This window comes from Mustela nigripes, chromosome 7 (assembly GCF_022355385.1).
Source record: "Mustela nigripes isolate SB6536 chromosome 7, MUSNIG.SB6536, whole genome shotgun sequence".
Classification (NCBI taxonomy): Eukaryota; Metazoa; Chordata; class Mammalia; order Carnivora; family Mustelidae; genus Mustela; species Mustela nigripes.
Genome location: NC_081563.1, coordinates 50,051,794 through 50,075,405, shown reverse-complemented (window position 1 = coordinate 50,075,405; position 23,612 = coordinate 50,051,794). Strand labels below are relative to the sequence as shown.

The following is a 23,612-nucleotide window of genomic DNA, read 5'->3' as shown; positions in this document are numbered from 1 at the left end:
ATTTATTTATTTGCCACACAGAGAGAGATTGCACTAGTGAGGGGAGTGGCAGGCAGAAGGAGAAGGAGATGCAGACTTCCCACTGAGCAGGGAGCCCAATGTAGGACTTGATCCCAGGACCCCGGGATCATGACCTGAGCTGAAGGCAGATGCTTAACTGACTGAGCCACCCAGGTGCCCCTTGACCGGGATTTTTAAAAAGCAATAAATGTAAAGGCTCACTTTAGAAAATAATATGATTACTTTTAGCCAGAATAAAATAAAAATATCTCATGAACTTTAAAAACCTGCCCACGTAGGATTTGCATTCTTAAATTGGCACTGAAGCGGGAGGATGGAGAGTGAAACGAGTCACATGCAGAGACAGCTACTAAGCCCAGGGTTTCATCATGCTCAGTAATGAGATCTACCCAGAGATCACAGAGAACCAGCTATTAAGTTAAATGGGTCAGAAGAAAGGTGTCAGGTTGAGATGTTCTTTTTATTTCTTTGAGAAATATTTATTCATGTCCTTCCTCCTTTTACACAGGAAAACTAGCTTTTTGTTTCTATATGATGGGCTCATTTCATAAGCTCAAATCAGAGGATCAGAAAGTGGCAGGAAGGGAGCTATGCTTGCTGCTCTGACTGGCTCCTGTTTCAAGGTCCCAGCAGTGAGTTAGCTTACATTTTATAAGGGCCACCAAAGTGAAATGTTGTGGCCTTAACTTAATGGCAGCCTGACTTACAACTATACGATTTTCTAAATTTTGTAATTAACAGCTCTGTTGCATTATGCCTTTACTGACATGATATTGGTTAACACCGCTCATCTTGACCCAGACCTCCTCAGGGGGAGCCAGGTCCCTTTTCAGGCATTGTAGCAAGAAAAATCAGCTGATCTTCAAACCATGAGGATTTGGTTTAATGAGCTGGAAATGCTTCTCACTGCAGCACGAGTAGATTCCTAGCTTCAGACATTTAGCCAAACAAAGGGGAGAATGAAGATGTAAAAAATCGGACCTACCCATACCAGATGAACTCATTTCCAAACTGTGAGCTACCAGAGAAGGCAAAATAAACACTGAAAAAGCCTAAAACAGGGCAAGTCAACACGAGCCTCTAAAAAGCCTGCCTTTTTGAAAAACATCCTGTTCTTTGAACTTTTTTTTTCTTTAAAATTGTGCAAATTTGATTCAGAAAATAGCTCCTTTGGTTTAAACAGGGCGGGGCAGGTGGCTGTGTGCATAAATGTGTGAGTGTTAGTTTACACTGCAAGCCTCAGCTCCCAGGACAGAGGAAGATGTGGGGCAGGGCTGGAGCAGTTTAAGGTCTTTTGTATTTTCAGTTCCGCTAGTTGATGCCTGAGGTATTAGAAAAAGTACAATTTCCAAGGCATCAGAACTTTCTACGTCTACACAAAGTGTTCTTTTTCTTCCAACAGTTCTCTGTTAAATAAAAGAAGGACAATCTCAGCTTGTTTAGAAAGTTTTCTTCCTTTGTCTCACACGTTACTAATTACATGCTTACAGGTTAATGTGTGTGGAGAAGCCTGTCCTACATAACCTTGTTTACAAATCCAGCAAAACTCACCCAAGACAATGTCCCCCTTTAAACCCATCCTGCCTGGGTGAAGCTGCTACTTTCAGATGCCTCTAACTCAGGGCACTCATTTTATTTTTAATAATGCCAGTGCACTTTTTTTTGGTGTGGTGTCTAAGATGTGACTATTTTGTGTTCGCTGAAATGTCTAGGATAGAGTAACTTTCAATTGGCCAACTGGATGGTGACTTCTTTTGTAGTTTTGTCTTTGTTATAAACAGTGCTTTCTGTAGCAAAAACTGGTAATAGATACGCAAACAATTAAGAGAAAGGAATCCAAGTATCACTAAAGAAAGCCAGCAAGTGGTAAGAGAGCAAGAGAAGAAAGGAACAGAGAAGAATTACCAAAACAACCATAAAGCAAGCAACAAAATGGCAATACATCCCTATCAATAATTACTCTGAATGTAAATGGAATAAACACTCCAATCAAAAGACCAAAAGTGACAGAATGGATAAAAAAGCAAGACCCAACTGTAGGCTGCCTACCAGAGACTCATTTCAGACCTGAAGACAACTGTAAACTCAAAGTGAAGTGATGGAAAAGCATTTATCATGGAAATGGAAATGAAAAGAAAACCTGGATAGAAATACTTATTTGGACAAAACAGACTGTACAACAAAGACTGTAACAAGGAACAATGAAGGACATTATATAATCCTAACCCAACAAGAAGATATAGCAATCATAAATATTTATGTACCCAACATGGGATCACTCAATACACAAAGCAGTTAAAAACAAATATAAAGGAAGTATTGATATTGATATTAATACTTTAATAGTAGGGTATTTAAACACCCCACTACATCAATGGACAGATTTGTCCAAACAGAAAACCAACAAGGAAATATTTTCTTTGAATGACACACTGGACAAGATGGCTCTAATAGATATTCAAAATATTCTATCCTAAAACAGTGGATTACACATTCTTTTCAAGTGCACATAGAACATTCTCCAGAACAGATTACATGTTAGGACACAAAACAAATCTCAACAAATTCAAGAAGACTGAAGCTATACTATCTTTTCTGACTACAATGCTATGAAACTAGAAGTCAACCACAAGAAAAAATATGTAAAGAGCACAAATACACAAAGGTTAAATAACGTACCACTAAATAATGAATGGGTTAACCAAGAGATCAAAGATGAAATTAAAAGAATACATGGAGGGGCGCCTGGGTGGCTCAGTGGGTTAAGCTTCTGCCTTTGGCTCAGTTCGTGATCTCAGGGTTCTGGGATCGAGTCCCACATTGGGCTTTCTGCTCAGCAAGGAGCCTGCTTCCCCGCCCCCCACCTGCCTCTCTGCCTACTTGGGATGTCTCTCTGTATCAAATAAATAAATAAAATCTTTAAAAAATAAAAAATAAATTAAAAATTTTTAAAAAGAATACATGGAGGTGAAGATAAAAACACAATGGTCCAAAACCTTTGGAATGCAGCAAAAGCTGTTCTAAGAGGAAAATTAATAGCAATACATGCCTACCTCAAGAAGCAAGTAAAAGCTCAAATAAACAACCTAAACTTATATCTACAGGAGCTAGAAAAAGAAGGATAAACAAAACCCAAAACCAGTAGAAGGAAGGAAATAATAAAGATTGGGACAGAAATAAACAAAATAGAAACTAAAAAACAATAGAACAGATAAATAAAACCAGGAACTGGTTCTTTGAAAAGATCAACAAAATTGATAAACCTTTAACCAGTCTTGTTAAGGGAGAGAGAGAACTCAAACAAAATCAGAAGGAAAGAGGAGAAATAACAATCAACACAATAGAAATACAAAGAATTATAAAGAATATCATGAAAAATTATATGACAACAAACTGGAGAATCTAAAAGAAATGGATAAATTCCTAGAAACATAAATCTTCCAAAACTGAACCAGGTAGAAATAGAAAAACTTAACAGATCAATTACTCATACAAAATTGGATTGGTAATCAAAGAACCACCAAAAAATAAAAGTCAAGGACCAGATGGTTTGGCCATCTGGTAAATTCTACCAAACATTTTTAAAAAACTTTTATTTTTTTAAGTAATCTCTACACCCAATGTAGGGCTCAAACTTAAACCTAGGAGATCAAGAGTTGCACTCTACCAACTGAGTCAGCCAGGCACCTCCTCTACTGAACATTTAAAGAAGAGTTAATACCTATACTTCTTAAACTATTTTAAAAAAAAAAAAAAACATAAAGGGAAAGAAAGCTTCCAGATTCATACTCTGAGGCCAGCATTACCTTGATACCAAAACCAGAGAAGACACTACAAAAGAAAGACTAACAGGCCAATATCTCTGGTGAATAGACACACAAAAAAACCTTGACAAAATATTAGCAAACTGAATCTAACAATACATTTTTTAAAAAATCATTTACCACAATCAATGGGATTTACTCTTGGGATGCCAAGGTGGATCAATATATACAAATCAATCAACATGAGGGGCGCCTGGGTGGCTCAGTGGGTTAAGTATCTGCCTTTGGCTCAGGTCATGGTCTCAGGCTCCTGGGATCAAGGCCGGCATCGGACTGTCTGCTCAGCAGGTAACCTGCTTCCCCCTCTCTGTCTGCCTCTTTGCCTACTTGTGATCTCTCTCTGTCAGAAAAATAAAGTCTTTTTTAAAAAAATCAACATGATACATCACATCAACAAGAGAAAGGATAAAAGCCATATGGTCATTTCAGTTGATACAGAAAAAGCATTTGACAGTGAAAACACCCATTCATGATAAAAGGAAAACAAAAACCAAAAACCAAAAACCTCTATGGGGCACCTGGGTGGCTCAGTCATTTAAGTGTCTGCCTTCAGCTCGGGTCATGATCCCAGGATCCTGGTATAGAGTTCCATGTTGAGCATGCCTGCTTCTCCCTCTCCCTCTGCCACTCCCCCTGCTTGTGCTATTTCTTGATCTGGTGCTCTCTCGCTTGCTCTCTCTCAAATAAATAAAATATAAAAAAAAAACCCACCCTCTGCAGAATAGGTTTAGAGGGAACATACTTCAACATAATAAAAGCCATATATGAAAACTCACAGCTAATATCATACTCAATGGTGAAAAACTGAGAGCTTTTCTCCTAAGACCAGGAATAAGACAAGGATGTCCCCTCCCACCACTTTCATTCAACATAGTACTGGAAGTCCTAGCCACAGCAATCAGACAAGAAAAAGGAATAAAAGCACCCAGTTTGGCAAGGAAGAAGTCAAACTTTCACTATTTGTAGATGCCATGATTCCAAATACAGATAACCTGAAAGACTTCACCAAAAAACCACTAGAACTGAAAAATGAATTCAGTAAGGTTGCAGGATACAAAATAAATTTGTAGAAATCTGATGCATCTCCAAACAGTACAATGAAGTAGGAGAAAGAGAATTTTTTTAAAAAAATCCCATTTACAAATGAAATATAGTAAAATACCTAGGAATAAACTCAACCAAAGAGGAAAAAGACCTATACTTTGAAAACTGTAAAACATTAATGAAGGAAATTGAAGAAGATGCAAAGAAATGGAAAGACATTCCATGTTCATCAATTGGGAGAATAAATATTGTTAAAATGAAAATACTAGCCAAAGCAATCTATAGATTTAATGCAATCCCTATCAAAATACCAACAGCATCTTCCACAGAACTAGAATTTGTATGGAAGCACAAAAGACCCCAAGTAGCCAAAGCAATTCTGAAAAAAAGCACAACTGGAGGACTCGCAATCCAGATTTTAAAATATACTACAAAGGTATAAAGATCAAAACAATACGGTACTGGCACAAAAACAAGACACATTAAATTAAAAAACAAGAATTACCATATGATGCAATAATTCCACTTACTGGGTATTGACCCAAAGAAAAGGTAAATACTAATTTGAAAAGATATAAGCACCCCTATGTTTATTGCAACATTATTTATGGTAGCCATCCAGGTGTTCACGGATAGATGAATGGCTAAAGAAGGTGTGTATACATGCACACGTGCATACACACACACACACACACACAGAGGAATATTACTCAACCATGAAAAAGAATGAAATCTTGCCATTTGCAACAATGTTGCTGACTCCAGGGAATATATTCCTAAGTGAAATAAGTTAGAGAAAGACAAATACTATATTATTTCATTCCTATGTGAAATTTAAGAAATAAGACTCATGAACAGAGCGAGAAAAAGACAAATCAAAAAACAGACCCTTAACTATAGAGAACTAATGGTTACAAGGGGTGGGATGGGGAGGGAGGATCACAAAATGGGTGACAGGTATTAAAGAGTACACTTATGATGAGCACTGAGTAATGTAGAGAATTACTGAATCACTACATTATACACCTGAACCAATATTTATTATAAATTATCTATATTGGATTTTTTTTAAACGATCAAATGAAATCAGGGATGTGAGAATATTATGCAAAAAGTGCTTTAAGCTTAAAAAACTAAGCAATTATTTAGGCTCAACTCCAAACATTTTCCCTAGAAGAGGAAACACACTGCAAATCTGAAATCCCTAAACACCCAGGTGTTTACTAATATGGCTGTAGTTCCAGGGTGCCCTCAGAGAAAATGTTTCCTGGGACCATATGTTGAGGTTGAGGAATATGTTGTTGGCATCTAAGGCACAGTTCTTTTTTTTTTTTTTTTAAGATTTTATTTATTTATTTGACAGAGAGAGAGAGAGAGATCACAAGCAGGCAGAGAGGCAGGCAGAGAGAAAGGGGATGCAGGCCCCCTGCTGAGCAGAGAGCCCAATGGAGGGCTCTATCCCAGGACCCCAAGATCATGACCTGAGCCGAAGGCAGAAGCTTAACGCACTGAGCCACCCAAGCGCCCCTAAGGCACAGTTCTTGAATATAAAATAAGCTCAGACTTTTTAAAATTTTATTTTATTCAAGTAACTCTACACCCAACATGGGGCTTGAACTCACCACCCAGGGATCAAGAGTCCTATGTTCCTCCAACTGAACCAGCCAGGTTCCCCAAGCAGGAGCTTGTCTTTAATGACTAAATAAATAAATAAATAAATTGCTTCCTGTTCAAACACACCCATTGTTTCCCCCACAGAATATATTGGTATGCACTCCTATTTAAAAACGTAAAGGCTGGGCGCCCAGCTAGCTCAGTCGGTAGAGCATGAGACTCTTAAAAACGTAAAGGTTGTTGAATGCGAGGAAATTCTGAGAAACTGTGGGAGCCAAGAAGAGACAAAGGCGACGCGACAACGACATGTAATGTGGAGTTGCGGAGGGGACACCGGGTCCAAGATATTAAGGAAAAGCTACGGAAATCCGAATAAACTATGGGCTTTAATTTGGAATACTGTATCAGTATCAGTTCATTAATGGCAACGAATGTGCCACACTAATCTGGGCTGTGAAGAGGAGAAAAACGCTACGGGATGCACAGGCTCTCTGTACTGTCTTCCCCATTTTTCTGTAAATCTAAAATAGTTCTAAACGCGGTTATGTAACTGTCCTAAAAGCCGTTTACTTAAAAAAAAAAAAAAAAGCTAACATTATTACTTGAACTTGAGTTGTTCTCACTTTTTATTCTTTCATCCAATTGTTCAGCCGGCTGTTCTGCTCTCTGAGGACCTCTGTGTTTCCACGACCGCCGGGGAGGCGGCTGCTGGCCGCGGCCGCAGGCCGGCACCGACCCGACGCCCGGGCTCTGAACCAGCGTGTTTGAATGAAGGTCAACGTGACGGAAGGAACCGGCATCTTTTATCTGCCTCCTTAATCAGCATTGTCTTTTTCTCAAACAAAACAAAATTCAAGTGTTCTTTGACATCCACGACCTAAGCGAGGAGCAGTTTCCGGAGAGGCGGCGTCTAAGGTCGGCCTCCCCCGTCCCGGGCGCTGGCGCAGCAAACGCGAGGAGAGAGGTCAGGAGTCGGGCTCGCTCGCCAAGGGGAGAACTGTAAGACGCCGAGGGCGCGACCCAAGGCTCTCTAGGTGGCAAGTAAGAAACAACTCTGCGGACTCAAGCCTAGGGTTTCTGACACGCACGGGGGCGCATGTGGGGACGTCCTACCTTGTGGCCTGGAGGGAGCGCAGGGTAGCGACGCCCGCGCGCGGGGCTGCTCCGGGAAACTCAGGAAATTCCCAGCGGGCAGCCGCGCCTTTTAACTCCACCGGCCGGAATCCGCCCGGGGCAGGTGGGGGCCCAGGGCTCGACCCCAGCTCAGGTGGTATAGGGGCTCTCCCACTGTTAACCCCGTGGAGTTAGGGGGTGGGGGCCTTCCCCCCGCCCCCGCCAGGTGAGTAGGGGTGGAGGGGAGCTGGCGAACTGACGCAGGCGCAGCAGCTTCCTGGGAGCAAAGCGGGGGCAGAGGTAAGGGTCCGTCCTGACTTGGCGTGCGGGGCGCTTCGCGTCTGCCTTTTTACTGCCTGGTCTCTGCCTCCTGGACCTCGGAACGCCCCAGGTGTATTTTCAGACACCCCAGGTGGTTCTCATTTGCGGCAGGATTGAGAATCACTGCCTTTATTCCCCAGAGTGGGCTTCCGCTTAGCTCAGATTTGCCAGTGCCCCGCCTGGCCTCTCCCAGGCCATCTTTCTAACTTCGATTTCTCCTGGATGGATTCCCTCCGTGTTTCCCGATTTGAGTGTCTTTGTTTGTCTCCAACTTTCCACCAGCCATGCGCTGTCCTTGGTCCTTGGGTCATTCACTCTTTACAGTTTGAATTCCCAAGAAAGAGAATTTTTTTCGCTCTTTGCCACTGCCAGGATATGCATGGGGCTTCGTGGCCATGGGGTTTTGTGGCCACAGGTCCCCTTGCAGGCTGGCTCCCTGGCTGCTGGTTGGGTGGCCTACTCAGGGGAGAGATGGTCACTACATGAACCCCTGGGACCAAACGGTCCTGGGGGTGGGGGATGCACAGGCCAGTGTCCCTTAGATTGATTTCTCTAGGCAGTAAGCACTTACCTCAAGGTGCTTTGGATTTTCCACTGGAAAACTGTTTTCAAAAAGACACTTGACTCAGAAGTTGCACCATCTCCACTCCGCAATTTTCACAAGTAGCACTTAATCAGAATGCTAAGAGTTGGCTGTGTCAGATGCAGTGTTATACTCTGGCCACACAGATTAAACAATTTCTTCTTATTTAATCAACTAAAAAGAAACTTGGATTCCTCCAACTTTCCTTTTAATCTTGGAGGGAGATCAGCTGCAGAGGGGGAAGGGGAGTCCCTTGAAAAAGTTCTTGTTGCCAGATTTGGGAACAGACATGTGGCCGTGGTAGGGCTGACACACATTTTTCTGGGCCTGAAGAGTTGCCTGGGGTGGGGAGTTGGGGTCAAGCCAAGGAGGAGTCAGAGTGTCCCTGGTGTCCCTGGACCCCTAGCAGGCCTGCAAGGCCTCATCACCTTTCCCTCCGGTCAAGAATACCTGTTGTTTGTCCCCAGCCTCTTTGTGGAACAGAACCCCCCACTTTTTGAGGCAGTTGCTCTTCCCTCCTCTCTGACACAGAGTCGGGAGAGAGGCTACTGGGTCACGTGGCTCCTGATTCCAGGTGGGCGCGTCGGAGGCCTTCCCTGGCATTCTTTGGACTGAAACTTGGAAGGAAAGTCTGCCCTTCTCGTGGCTTGGACATTAAGTATAAAAATAAAGAGCTCTGGGCAGGACAGTGAGTCCTACCCTGGGAGTAGATGGTGAAGGCAAATCCACGACAAATAGATCTATAATAAAGCTGATCTGCAGAGGGAAGCAGACAGGAGCTGCAGAAACCCAGGGGTGTCGTGGGCTCCTGACGGTTAGCCGTCCCCCATCTTTTCTGCAGTTTGGCCCTTCCACCTCCCCTTCAGTATGTGAGATGCCCCAGTGTCCTGCCCTTACTACACATGTGGACCAGTGTACACAGCTATCTACTTCTCTGGAACATACCCTGAAACCCAGTGACTTCAAACAACAAATATTTCTTTCCTCCCCGTCTCTGTTGGGCAAGAATTAGAGGAGTAGCTTAGCAGACTGGTTCTGGCAAGCTGCAGTCAAGATGTCAGCTGGGGCGACAGTTGTCTGAAGGCTTCACAGTGACTGTGACTTGGGAGGACCCACTTCCAAGATGGCGTACCCAAATTGCTCTTGTTTGGGCAGGTTTGGTTCCCTGCTGGCTATTGGCAGGACCGTGCTGTTGGCTGTTGGTACGAGGCCTCGGTTCCCCACATGGACCTCTCCACAGGCTGCTTGAGTGCCCTCACAACATGGCAGCTACCGTCCCCCAAGAGTGAGCAACCCGAGACAGAGCAAGGAAGAGGCCTCAGGGCCTTTTATGACGTGGTCTCTGAAGCAGCCCTTTGTCCTTTCTACTGGATTCGGTTCTTTAGAAGCAGATGACTATGTCCAGCCCACTCTCGGGACAAGTAGGCTCTACAAGAATAACCAACATGTGTCTAATTCTGTGATCTCTCTGTCCTTGCTGACTGCTACCTTCTTCTGGCCCCTGGGACTCCATTCTTCAGTGTTTCCTCACTACACCACCTAAAAGCTGTCCTCTGGGGCGCTCTCTCGGTGGTGTCTCTGATCCTCTGTTCTGTTTTATCCTGGCTTCTCTGCTCTTACACAACTCGGTGAATCTGTTCCATGTGAAAGGCAGCTCCGCCTTGGCAGGCCACCAATCCCACCCCCATGCTATGGAGATGGAGAGTATTTTTAAACCCCAAAATGGGGGCATGGTGTATGAACAGCACATTTAAAATTTGTGCTGCTCTGAAACTCAGGCCCAAGGTTCTTTTAACCACATACTTTCATGACTTAGGGAGGTACTAGGGATCTCCAGAAATGATGGTGACCACTGGTTTCCCTGGAGAGCAGCTCCACGAAAGACAAAGGAGACATCTGAGGAAGGAGCAGATGGTCAACCTGTCATCACCACGGTGACTGGGGTACTGAGGACTGAGAGTGGCTGTGGACACGGCCTCAGAAAGCAGTCCAGGAGGGAAGTAGATGTTGGGGGGTAAGAGCCCCACTGTGAGGGGCAGGTGAACGAACCCCTCAGGGCTCCTCGGTTGCAAGCAACAGACACTGACCAGACTGACATGAACAATAAAGAATTTAGTGGAAGCACATGGAACAATCACAAAATTTCTGGGAAGGTTGGTGAACCAGCTTCTGAAATTGGGCAGGAACAGAGCCCCCAGATCATGCCGCAGACCCAAACACCGCGACCACCACCACGGAGTGCAAAGACAGCAGCCTGTGACACTGACTCCGTCATTGTCAGTAGCCAGAACGCTGGACCTGCAAGCCATGGAGGTTCCCTTGTGGCTCGCTTGATCCACATTCAAAGTCCAGATCCATCTGACGGGTGAGTCTAAACCACTGACTTGCGCCCATAGGCAAGGGAGCTGGGAAACCAGACCTTTCTTGCTTCTGCTGTGGGAGATAGGCTGCACCTCCCTCCGAGATGCGGAGGGTAGGGGATCTTCAAACAGGAGAAAGACCTTGATCCTTACATCCCAGACTCCTCAGGGTCCACTTCAGGGAGTGGAAACTGAAGGTCTAAGAGCATTCTTGTAAGAAGTTTGGAGGGGGAGGAAAAGATAGGCATTCAACCAAGGGAACAGCCAAACCCAAGGATATTTTTTTTTCTCTTCTTTTGGGCAAGATTAAGGGGCCTTAATAGCAGTTTCCTAGAGGAGAAGAACCAAGAAAATTCCTTGACATGACAAAAGGAGCTAGCACTCCTGTCCACAGGTACGGCAGCAGGACACGACTCTCCAAGGACGAGAGACCTTGGGACAAAGGACAATGCCTCTGAAACAGACAAGCAAGATGCATCACCAATGACTCTTCAAAGGTTTCGGTTGTCTGTTGCCTTTAATTAAACTCTAAATAGAGAACATATTCTTCTATGATTATAAAACAGAAATGTCTATGAACAAAATAGATAACTTTTTGGCAAATGCCTAGGAAAGGATGGTGTCAGCCAAGTTCATCCAAGGCATTGAGCAGCAGCATCTACGCGGCCCGGGCATGGTCAGTGTTTGGGGATGGAGGTAAATATCCGCAATCCGTGCATCCCTTTGATCTCTTCTTTCAGCGCCTAAGCAAGGAGGAGAGCATCACTGTTTTGCACTTGACACTGAGCAGTTTCTATGAGTATCTGTATACAACTGTCTCCATGAGAGGCCCTGCCTGTGCTTTGTCTAGGCAGTTTTGCCTTTTTTTTTTTTTAAGAAAATAGTTTTTTTAAGTTAATGTCTAAGGAGGCTCAAAAATCTAAAGTTATAGAAAGGCATGCAGTGAGGTTTCCCCCGACACCTGCCCTCCACCACCCTCCATTCCCACCTCTGTCCCCAAATGAAAGAAGTGGTGTCAGTTTCTTGTGTGTCTTTGCAATGATTACAAAATGCATGTTTAAGCTAATATGAATACATATCCACCCTGCTACCTTTTAATAACACACATGGCAGCATGTCAGACACTTTGGTCTACACTTCCCCTTCTCCACTAGCCACCGGAGATCTTAACTGTGTACTGCTGGTGGGCCTGTCAATTTGCCAGGGATATGGGTAGCCATGTGCCTCTGGCCCAACCTGATTGGTCCAGGGGTGACACATGACCCAAACTGGGCCAATCAGAACCTCTGCTGGGATTTTTCCGTGTGGAGCCTTGTCTGTTGGGTCACTACCCTTGAACAATGCTGGGGGCCATGTTCTCCAGCAAACAGAGAAAGCCCATCTCCAGTAGGAGAAAATGAGGCCAACACTCAGAAGCCAAAAGCTCAGAGAGGGGGAGAGAGAGAACATGAAAAAGAATAAGCAAAAGAACTTAAGACCCTGAATCTAGATATGCCACAAAACTAGGTAATTTAATTACATGGGCCAGCTAATTCCCTTTGTTTGCTTTTGCTACCTTACAACAACAACAAAAATTCCTAACACATGTAGATAGGTTTATAGGGCGAAGGATCCTTAGAGACAGACACTCCAGTCCTATCCATTTCTTTGATAAAAAAAAAAAAAGAAACAGAATCTACCCCCTCATTTACACTCAGCAAGAGAGGAACAGAATTAGGATGAGAAGCTGATGTTCTGGCCACTCTTCATTCCCCTGGGGCTCCTGTCCAGCCCTGATGCCAGGAGCTGCCGTGTGCTGGGCACCAGAGAACTGCCGGACCCTCTCCCTATTCACCTGCAACCCCCTCAACTCTGCAGACAACAGAAATGCCCTGGGAAAGAAGCCTCATGTCATGGTGGGGGGGCGCGGGGAACGGGGCGGGTAAAGGAACACAGCTCTCCCGGCCACAAGCTCTCTGATTTCTGCAGGCACAGAATGTCCCCTAAAGGCTGTACCCATGCCTGTGTTTGGGCTGTCGCCGGCCACAATCCTTAAAGCCTCCTTGGCTAGGTGTGGGCCCAGCCACCCTTTACTAGGAAGGCCTTGATCCCCTCATGCCCTGTGTACTTAGCCCTCCCAGTGCCTTCTTCTAGCTCTCATGCAGGCTTCCAAGGTCACCCAGGTCACAGTATCTCCCATCTACAGAGGGCCTTAAAGGTCATGTGGGTCACTTCACAGTTGAGGTCCTGGTAGGGAAGTGACTTAGCCACAGGCCCACAATTTATAAGATGCCGTTTGGGTAAACATTTCTCAGCGCCTGCTATTGTGCTGGGGTCACAGGTGCAAAAGGCATGGGGAAAGGATGAAAAAGATAAAGGGAAATAATACAAGGGCACAGAAAATGGACATGGTGGACAGTGACAGGTGCTGCTGGACCCTGAGGCCACGAGCGCTGCTGTGGGTGTTCATGGGAGGGGGTCAGCCTGCCTTGGCTATTCGTGGAGCGGGGCAGCTGGGAGTGGGACGGGCAGAGAGGCCAAGCACCAAGCCCGGGAGGGAAGGCTGGGAACCTGTCACAATTCATGGGGAGGAGGTCTGGCTGTGAGTCAGGAGCAGGCAGCGAGAGACGGAGGCAGGCCACAGAGAGGAGAGTGGGTCTGGACTCCCTGGGCCATCAGGGCACCACTGCAGGGCACTGGGGTGGGCGGGAGGCACCGGCGGAGGCACCCTCCAGGTGCCTCCAGGTGAAGAGGCAACAGACAGCAAAGAGGCCAGAGCAGGGAAGAGGACTGGTACTGCCTGAATGCCTTCCATATACATCACGAGGCTGGGCACGTGTGGCCAACACATCCTGCGATCTCTGCACACTGAGGCTTCAGTCCTGCTGTGAAGAAGACAGCCAAGAAGGAGCCAGCTTCCTCCAACACAAAAGGGAACTCAGTGCTCACTTCCCTCCCTGTGGCTGTTCCCCAGCATGGGAATAGGATGGATGGCAACCCTGGGGCCTGGCCCAAAGTCAAAACCAGTGACTATTCCCAAAGAGAAGGCTGATGAACCCCGGGAGCTGAAAGAGGCCAGGCTACGCATCCGCAGGGTCCCCGAGGAGAGGCACGTTCCTGCTGAGGGTGGAGCAGGTGTGAGTCGTGACAGCGGGGATGCCCTGTCCCTGGGGAATCAGGCAGCGACTGTCTGACAGTAGTGGATTCCAGTAACAGATGGACCAGGTGGCCTTTTCAGGACCTTTGGGGCCTGAAAGTCTCGTTCTATTAGGGTGACTAAGCAAGATCAATGAGGAAAGCTTCACCCCAGCCCAGGGCCACCAGGACCCCGCCCAACAGCCTGGGCATCCAGAGTGACCAACCATCATCCTCCCAAAGCTGCTGACTCGGCACCCACGGAGCAGAAGCCGGGCTGTGGAGTCTGCTCCTCTCTCCTTCACTCCATTGCTAGGCCAGCCTCCTCCTCCATGACAGCCCCTGGGAACCGTGATTCCCACTACCGCAAACAGGTGGGCAGCAAACTCCGGGTCCAGCTCAGCCCCGCTGCAGGCCAAATGACTTGCTCTTAAAGATTTTGCCTTCTGTTGTTCCCCATGGACTCCCCCATGGCCAACACCTGCAAATGCAACCCTTGGAAAAGGCCCAGGAGTGCACAAATCCCTTGAGGCATATGTACCGGAGCCCTAGCAGCTTGCTGTGGCTAATGAGGGCCCCCGCCCAGGGTCAGGCTCCGGCTCAGCAGGCACCTGGCTGTGGATCCACATGGCCTGCCTGTGGGGCTCGCAATGGTGGCCGGCAGCACTTGGGGGTGCCAAGTGTGGCTGCTGGGGTGCCGCGGGTGACAAGAGCACTAGGGCTAGCAGGGGCCTTCTCTGAAACGGGAGCGCGTGCAGCCACCAAACATTTCTGTTTAACCAAACATTTCTGTGTAACCACACCAGGCCAACTCTCCTTACTGTCTGCAAATGCTCCACAAAGACCGGTTGAGCTCCTTTAGGGGCCAGCGGCCAGGTGTGGGGACACAGAGTGGACAGAACAGACCTAGGGCTGGCCCATGTGAGCTCGGCTTCCTAGGGCCCTGCCAGTCAGCACGCAGGGCTCTTCCGCTCCGAGGGTGCGGGGGGAAGTCCAAGTGCTGCAGGGGTCCAGAGGAGCCCTGAGCCCACAATGATGAGGGGACATTGCCCCCAACCCAGAGAATGGCTGCATCCCCCTGACATGGCGCAGACTCCGCGCAATGCTATGGACAAGGATGACAATGGTGATGGCCGCTGACGTTTACGAAGGGCTACGAGCTGTCAGTGTTTGCAGTGACACACGTGTGCTCTACCACTAATCTGCAAAACAGCCTTTTGAGGCAAGTACTATTTCTCTCCCTGGTGACAGATTAGGAAATGGAACAAGGGTGGTTTAGTAAGCTCAAGGTCACAAAGCTAAAAAGTAGCACAGCCCACATGTGTAGTGCAGGCAGACAGACTCCAGAACCTACATCTGCAACCTCCTGCAAGGGCAGCCCCAGCCCAGGGGATGGGCTCAAATTCACAGCGCCCCTAGCGGCCCAGGCACACCAGGCAGCCAGGGGAGTTCTGAGGACAAAACCCAAAGTCCTACTGGTTGGGGATGATTTGGGCCCGTCAGGGCCTCTCTGTGTTGCCTGCGCTCCCACCCCTGAGATCAAACGGGACTAGAAGCACTTGGGGGGAGCAGAGTAGCCCTCCTACCCCAGACGCCCCAGCTGGTCCACAGCACACCATATGGCCGTAGGTGCCCACATGCACGTGAAAGACTGGGCTCCGTGAGGAAGTCAAAGATGGATCCAAAAGGGAACAGCCCACAGAGGGATGATGGAGCCAAGGGACAGTTAGCAGGGACATAAGTATCTAGGATGAGAGGCAGAGAATGCTGGAGGAGGGCGGGGACATCCATTCCCTGCCAGGCAGGTGGCGGGGGCAGCATTTTGAGCTGGATGCCAGAGAGGAAGGGCACCCAGGCAGGAGGGCTGATCTGGGCAAAGGTCCAGAGCCACAGACAGAACAACGGGCAGGGGCCAAGGGAGGCTTCGTTCGGAGAAGGGTGGGGAAAGGCCTGGAACAGCAGTCTGGGACATCTGAACTAGAGACACAAGGGGCCACGGAGGGAGTCTCATGACCAGAGCTGTGCTGGACAAAAATGAAACTAGCTAGCTCCCAATGTGCAAGACAGAATAATGTCAGACACACCTGCGGTGGGGGGTGACTTTGCAGATACAGGCCAGGGGCCCAGCCTGGTATAAATTCCAAGTAAAATAAGCACAGATCATTGAATAAACTGGACCTTAGTCTGGTTAAATCTGATGATCCAGACCCCCAATATCCTGTCCCTGGGTCTGGGGCAGGTAGAGCAATTCTCAATCATGCTGTGCCTCAATTTACACATCTGTAAAGGAGTCCAAAGGGACGCTAACAAAAAAAAAATCTTCAAATCTACAAAAACATCTGTTTTTTAGTACCTGTATGTTTACAAATATATACAGTAGACATTGGTAGCATTATACAAAGAAATAAAGAAGGAAATGCAAAATAACTATTGGGTGGCTTGTTTTCAATTCTGAATAAAATTCCTATTTGCCCACAGTCTGATTCCAGGTAAGTTCCACATTGTATTTTTCTCAGGTCTTGAATGCTGCCTGCATGAGCCTTATTCTTTCCTCTGGCTGACAGTTAAATATCATCCCCGCTCGTCAGGCTCTTTCAGGACACAGGGTACCAATGGCAACAGAGCCGTGTTGCTTCTACTGACCTGATTTACCATCTGGTGCTGCTGGACAATTCTCTTCTCCTTAAATTCTTCTGACTCGATCCGGATTTCATACATCGCCCCACAGCCTCCTGAAATAAACATGACTCAAAGTGTTTCAATTATTAGCTTACGGCAGCCACCGTCCCATATGTCCTCAAAGTACGGTATGATCCAAAGAAGGTCTAAATATTCTTATTCAGCACAAAGTTGCTAACATGGTGAGAAAAACCTCACGGCTGACGACTGGACCACATGCTCCCCGCAGGGCCGCCTTGGTCCAAAATGTGCTCTTCCTTTTGCAAGCCAGATGCACTCACCCAGGATTATGCCTGCGGGGCACGGAAGAGACAGCACAGAGCATGGAAGGCCTAGGAAATGTCAGTTTGCCTTGTGTTTTTGTTGACAGGCCAAGAAACCCCATGGAAGAGGGATGGGAGAGGCCGAATTTCCTTGTTCAGCCTTCCAAAGGAGTGGCAATCAGTCTTTTTTTTTTTAACGATTTTTAAGTTTATTTATTTGACAGAGATCACAAGTAGGCAGAGAGAGGCAGGCAGAGAGGAGGAGGAAGCAGGCTCCCTGCTGAGCAGAGAGCCCGATTCGGAGCTCGATCCCAGGACCCCCGGGATCATGACCCAAGCTGAAGGCAGAGGCTATAACCCACTGAGTGACCTAGGCGCCCCGGCAATCAGTCTTTTTAAAAATGCAAAAACACACTAAAGTTTGTTTTGAAAAAAACCTGTATAATACTAATGCAAAGAAAAGACAGGAATGGAAGCAGGAGAAAGGGACACAGCAGGACAGTGGAGGTCACAGACATGGTGACCATGGAGCTGCATAGGTCTCTCTCTCTTTTTAAAGATTTACTTATTTGACAGAAAGAGAGAGAGAGCACAAGCAGGGGGAGCAGCACTGGGAGAGGAAGAAGCAGGCTCCCTGCTAAGCTGGGAGCCGGACATGGGGCTCGATCCCAGGATCCTAAGGTCAGGACCTGAGCCAAAGGCAGATGCTTCACCAACTGCACCACCCAGGCGCCCCTGCACGGGCTCTCTTTAGGCCCTCCTGGTCTGTGAGCAGCCTCAAGGGTCTCATCCTGGGCTTCCATGGGGCGGGAATAGATTTCTGGTAGAGCTGTCAAGGCAGACCCTGTGGTGGACACATCCACCTGCACCCACATGGCTGGGAAGCTCATGCCGATGACCGATGAAGTATGCTGTTCTAGCATGAACCAATGTGGGCAAGAGACCACATGTCCCCTGTGCTCGGAGCACCCAGCCAGTTTGTGAGAAGTGCAAGTTACTCATCAGGCTTTATGCATACCAGGAATACGAGCTTTGCTTAACCAAGCTTCCTGGCCTTGATTCCCTTTCCACACTCCATCCAGGGTGAGGCAGACCCAGACCAAAGGTCAAGTTCCAGCTCTGCGTGACCCAGGCCTGGGGCAGGTGTAGGACTAGGAAGGTCAAGACCTCAGAGCTGGGACATCACAGAGGGGGCTCTCCTGACCTCCCATAACAACGGGTCTTTGGATTGATGAATTTGTCTGTAGTTTCCCATAAAAACTACTTTCTAAACTTTCTCCCAGTGCTTGCAGAGGTTAGGTTCTCAGAGAAGCAGTGAGCCCTCATGGCAATGCAGGATGTCAAAGATATATGTGAACGCCCACCTAACTGTCCCTGCTGAGCTGTTCCACACGTGTGACTGGACAAAGGTCCTGTCCTCCTGGCCTGTGGGTGCAGAACTCACCTCCCCAGCACAGGGACTGAGGACAGAGTCTGCCTGTGTCCCCCTGTGTCCTGGTGCTGGTTCCAGTTCTGCCACCTCCTCCCTGGGAGGGCCTGGGCAGGTTCTCTGGCCTTTCTGGGCTCGGCTCCTCGTGAGGAAATTAAGGAAGTTATTTTCAAAAGGATAAAATCCTTCTGAGGTCTGCTCCAGCTCACCTTCCAGAAAAATGTGGAGAAAGTAAAGTAATGTTCATCTTCAAATCAAATTAAAGACTGTGGACCTGAGCCCTAGGGTGACTGAGAGGGACCTCATCCGACCCAGGTGAGGCTAACAGCCACAACAAGTCCTCCCAGCCGGGCCTTATCCCCACACACAGTTTCCCTCTGACGCTTTCATGTCCCCACCTCCACGCCATCAGCTGGGAGAGGCTGAATTCCATCCGTCCAAAAGTCTCACATATTGAGAAGCTGCTGATGGTGAGTGTGCTCTGCCCAGCCCCCTGCCCCTTGCCAAGGGCAAAATCCCTGTGGAAAAGAGGACAGAAAAACCTTACCTGAAATGTCAGTGACTTTGATAGCTGTAGCTCCAGGAAACTTTTCTTTGAGTATTTGGGTCACTTTGAGCTCCCCCTCAGTTTGCGAGGCAAACATCCGCCGGGCACAGTGAAGAGGAAGCTGCGAGAGAACAGAGAAGAATCATCGCTCAGCAAGATGATGGCACCCCCCAGGCCAGGCCAGGCCAGGCCAAAGGTGCAGGCCTACCCGCCACTGCCCTGCCAGCCAGGGCCCAGGCCCCCCAGCAGCTTGGCCATGGGCTCCATCCCAGGCACTGTGTGGCATCGCATGCCCACTGACGCTCCCTAAGACCCAGAATAAGCTTTTTGGGGAGTTAGTGGAGGTAGAGAGTGGAACTGTAAGTTACACTTTGACTCCAGACACAAGGCAACTCAACAGATCTTTGAATCCCTCATGATAACACTGTCAGAGAGACACCATCATGATGTCAGTTTTGGAGGTGAAGACACGGGGGGGACTAAAGCAAGGGCTAAGGTTAGGTTCACTGGTGAGATGGGGAGCCAGAGCCTGGGCAACCCGCCTCAGAAGACATGCCTCCCAGGCCAGCGTGCCACCGACTACACACTGCTGAAACCAGACGCCACCTGTGCTTTAGGCCTGATTCACATTCCACACCCTCCAGCAGGATGTGGCCTTGTGACCTACTGCTCAGTAAGCCAGCTACACTCTGTGACATGTACCAATTCTTACTGGAGAGAAGTAGCAGAATTCTACTAAATTACCTGAAGGAGAAATATTTTTATTTACCATTGGTAACAAGACTCCCTCTGCCCCCAGTGGGGACCATAGGGAGCCAGTGCTTCTGAGGGGGACGTCTCCAACCTTATGGGATGAGGAACAAAAAACCAGATCTGCAGCCCTTTGACTGGGCTAAGCACATGCTGAAAGGGAGACTGACAAGAGAGCTTGGCAGGCCTTGAATGTCCAGCTGAAGATTTTGGAGTTTATTAGGCCTCTTGGTGCCAAAGTCACCTGCACAAAACAGTGCCTTTTGAAGTTAGCCCAGATGAGAGGTGTTATTACAAACAGAGTACACAGGGACTGGAGGGGGATGGCAGGTGGGATGCAGGAGTGCTGTTCATCTGTGCTGGTGCTGAACGTACCACCCCTTCAGCCTTTAGTCCCACTTGTCCTCAGGCCGTTCCTGAAGGCCTAGAGCAGGGTCCTGTGGTAGAAACTGTCAAAGCACCTTCTTCTTTTTTAAGTAGGCTCCACACCCAGTGTGGAGCCCAACGCAGGGCTTGAACTCACCACCCTGAGTTCAAGAAACGAGCTGAAACCAAGAGTTGGACACCTGACCAAGCCACCTGTGCCCCCTGAAGCACCTTCTTTAAAATGATATGTGCACTGGCTCTTTCACCAGCTGGTTTCAAAGGCCAAGACTGACTCTACCCTGTTACTGCAGCCTTCCAAAGCTGGGCCGGGACAGGCCCTCCGGGAGACTTGGGTGATGGATGGCTGAACGAATGAACAAATGAACAAGCAGAACGAGCACAGCACGCAGGGCATGACTGCTCGCACCTGCAAAGAAGTCGCCGTTCCAGCAGGCAGCTGAAAGGCAGGTCAGAAAAATGGTCTGGAGTGAGACGGAGGGACAGAAACTTGATGTTGTGGGCCTAAGACTGGGCTGGAGGAGGGGGAAAGATGGAGCCTCTTCTGAGGACAGAGCCTTGGAGGGGCAAGGGCAGAGGGTAACCAGGTGGCAGGCAGAAGCAGTAATCGCTAAGGGCTGAGGGGACTTGACATTACTGATTCCTTGGGAGGTCTTTCCTCCGTTTAGCTGATCTGCAGGCAGCGGCCTTTACACGAGCAATGTACTGACAAAATCCCCAGAGCCCCGACTGTCCGCGCGGAGAGTCACCCCCTCTTCATACTTCGCGGAGGCAGGGAGGAGAGAAAGTTCGAAGAGCGCGTGGCGAGTGCCCTCTGCTGGGCTTTTAGTCAGGGCGTGTGGGGCTTGGAGAGGGTTAAGGTCCCAGAGGCTGGGAGGACTTGCCCAAAGCCCAGACCCTCGCACTCTCCGGCAGGCACGCCAGGACTGCGAGCTGGGGCTGCCGGGTCTCCGGCTCGGTGCGTCCACATCGCTCTCTCCGCGCCCGCCGGATCCCAACGGTTTCCGTGTCTGTTCCCCTCGCCCCCCACCTCCACCGGCTCAGGCAGCTCCGCCAGCGCGCGCCAGAGCCTGACACTCCTCGGAGCCCCGCCGCCCGGGCCCACGGAAGGACCCAACCCACGAGGAATGAATGAGAGACGGGAAGGGGAGGGCGCCAGGCCCGGCGCCGCGCTCTCCGCGAGCCCGTCCTCCAGCCTCGACCGGCCCCGCGGCCCCTCCGCAGCTCCCGCCCGGGAACCACAGCCCGGCCCCGCCCGCGCTCACCCCGCGTATCCCGCGGAGCAGCGGCGCCACCACGGCCGGGCTCCACGCCGCCATGCCCGGCCGACGCGGCCCGGCGCCCGAGGTCGCCGCGTCCCGTGAGAGGCGCGGAGCCGGGGACCGGAAGCCGTCGTCGCCGCGGGCGAGGCCGCCCCCTGCCGCCCGGAGGTCGCGAGCTGCCCGGCTGCAGCTCCCGGCTGGTCCTCGCCCCGGGGGGCGCCTCCTCGGAACTTGCTGCTCCGCCAGCTCGCGCGTCTGCCCCGCCGGGTCCGCACCGAGCTCCGCCAGCCTCCAGGGGTCGTTCCACCGGGGGGCTCTTCTTGCCCAGCCGGGGGACGCCCGGGGTTCTCGGCCCTCCGATCCGAGTTGCCCACAGGCCAATGCCCCTCTCGCCCTAGGAAGGCCATCTCCCTTCCCATCCCCACCGCCGGCAACCTGGCTTCCAAACTGGGGAGTGTGGGTTTCTCCCTCCAGAACAGGGGGGCCGTGGAGGGACTTAAAGCAGGGGAGTCGTTTTCAGATTTGCGTTTTAGAAAGATCGTGCGAAGAGGAGGGACTGTAGGGGGCCTGACACTGGAGATGAGGACAGAAGTTCTGGCGCTGCCGCGATGGTCCGGGTGAGGTGTGAGGTCTCAGCGACAGCTGGAACAGCAGGGATGGAGGAGTGGCTCTGGATACTTGGGAGGGGAAGGGAACAGAGTGACTGGACTGGGCGGCGAGGCTGAGGTAGGTGTCTGGTGTGGACAGTGCGATGGGTGGAGGAGGGCGAGGTTTGTCGTGAAAGGGGCCAACAAACTCGGTTTGGGTTTTGCCCGAGTTTAAGGTGCCTGCAGGGAAGCAGAGCCGCAGACCATAGAGTCCTGAGAACGTAGTGGAAGCTGCCGGCTCGAGGACAGGTACGATTATCCAGTAAGCCTGCCCCACCTCTGGACTGATTCACACACACCTCAAGGCCTCATGCCCTTTCTCTCTCAGGCTGTATATTTTGGCAGTCTGGTAAGCCCTGCAGACTTCCCCAGTTCTCACTATTGCATTCCGGCCTGTGCCATCACCATGTTCAGTATGTTCGTCCACACGTGGGACAGGCCTACAGTTGCCCTTATAGTGATCACCTAGATATATGCTTATTCATTCCAGTACTGAGTGACTTCTGTTTTGGGTCTCATAATTTCTCCTTTGGATTACACTAGTAACCTCTCTCATATTTTTTTGCTTCGTTCCTTAAAACATCATGGCCGGTGGGATTAGGGATAATTTGCTAACTTTTCATTTTTCTTCTCAGGAGTAATTAAAACTACCAAAAATATTTTACCCATTGTGTAGTAGTGAACCACCTTTGGCTCCTCATACCACCAAGGTTCAGAGGAGGTCGACCTCTCCTCCCCTGAGAGTGGTCACATGACCCAGGTCATGGCCCAGCAGGCACCGATTGGTTTGGGTTGGTCAATGATCTGAGCCGGCCCAGTGAGAATTGCTCTAGAGACTCCTCTGGCACTCCGGAAGAGAAATGGTCCTTTGCCACCAGCTGCCATCTTTGTAATCATGTGCGTAGCACCCGTTTAGAAATGAAGTAGATCCAGAAGTTGTTGGGAGACAGATGCTGAACACTGTAGGGTGCCAGAAATAAGCACTGAAGTCATTTTAGTTGGTTAGTGGGTTTGTTACTTGTAAGACACCCACGTTAAACTCACTGATTTGTATTGGACGAATTCCTCTTTTGGTGAAAATAGATAGTTTTTCTTATCTTCAACCTTTCTCTTCTTCCTAATTTCATGATGGTTTACATTATTATTGTTATTTTGGACAGTCTGCCCGAGTATCCTCCCCTTCCCATCTCCACATTGCTGTCAGAGCTATCTGAAGTGAAAACCTGTCCATTATTTGCTTATCGAAAATCCTTCTAACCCTTCATCACCTACTGGCAAAAACCCAAGTTCTTTCATATGATTTAACCCCTACGTACCTGTCCAGCTGACATCCATCCTTCAGTAATATTGGACGGCTGGTGCCTCCTTGTGCCATCTATGTTACAAGCTTGCTTATGTGGTTATCCAACTTCTAAGCCAACTCAAGCCTTGTCTTCTTCAGGCAGCCACCTCTGATTGCCCCACAATAAACTTAGGGGCCCACAACTTGTGCAGAACTTTGATTGCACATATGGCAATCGGAGAACTCTACCAATTTATGTGGGTGTGTTTTTCCCAGAGATCCCTGACCTCCATCCCAGGGTCTAGATTTAGTTGTCAGCTGCCCAGCCTGGAATAGAACAAAAAGTGCACACACTAGGATTACTGCACAGAGCTG

At 48.9% G+C, this 23,612-nt stretch overlaps 1 protein-coding gene across 3 annotated transcripts; it reads right to left on the bottom strand.

Moving 5' to 3' along the window:
* Positions 1–10,617: 10,617 nt before the first annotated feature.
* Positions 10,618–21,420, bottom strand: BOLA3 (bolA family member 3). Of its 3 annotated transcripts, XM_059405813.1 has the most exons (4): positions 21,312–21,420; positions 18,913–19,033; positions 16,638–16,726; positions 10,618–11,623 (listed from the first exon to the last, which is right to left on the bottom strand). In XM_059405813.1, exons 1-4 carry the CDS (start codon positions 21,363–21,365, stop codon positions 11,558–11,560), a joined length of 330 nt encoding a protein of 109 aa, XP_059261796.1. In that variant the 5' UTR covers positions 21,366–21,420; the 3' UTR covers positions 10,618–11,557. The 3 variants fall into 3 exon arrangements, with proteins under 3 accessions (XP_059261796.1, XP_059261797.1, XP_059261795.1); XM_059405814.1 differs by lacking the exon at positions 16,638–16,726; XM_059405812.1 differs by lacking the exons at positions 10,618–11,623; positions 16,638–16,726 and adding an exon at positions 18,225–18,574.
* Positions 21,421–23,612: the final 2,192 nt, after the last annotated feature.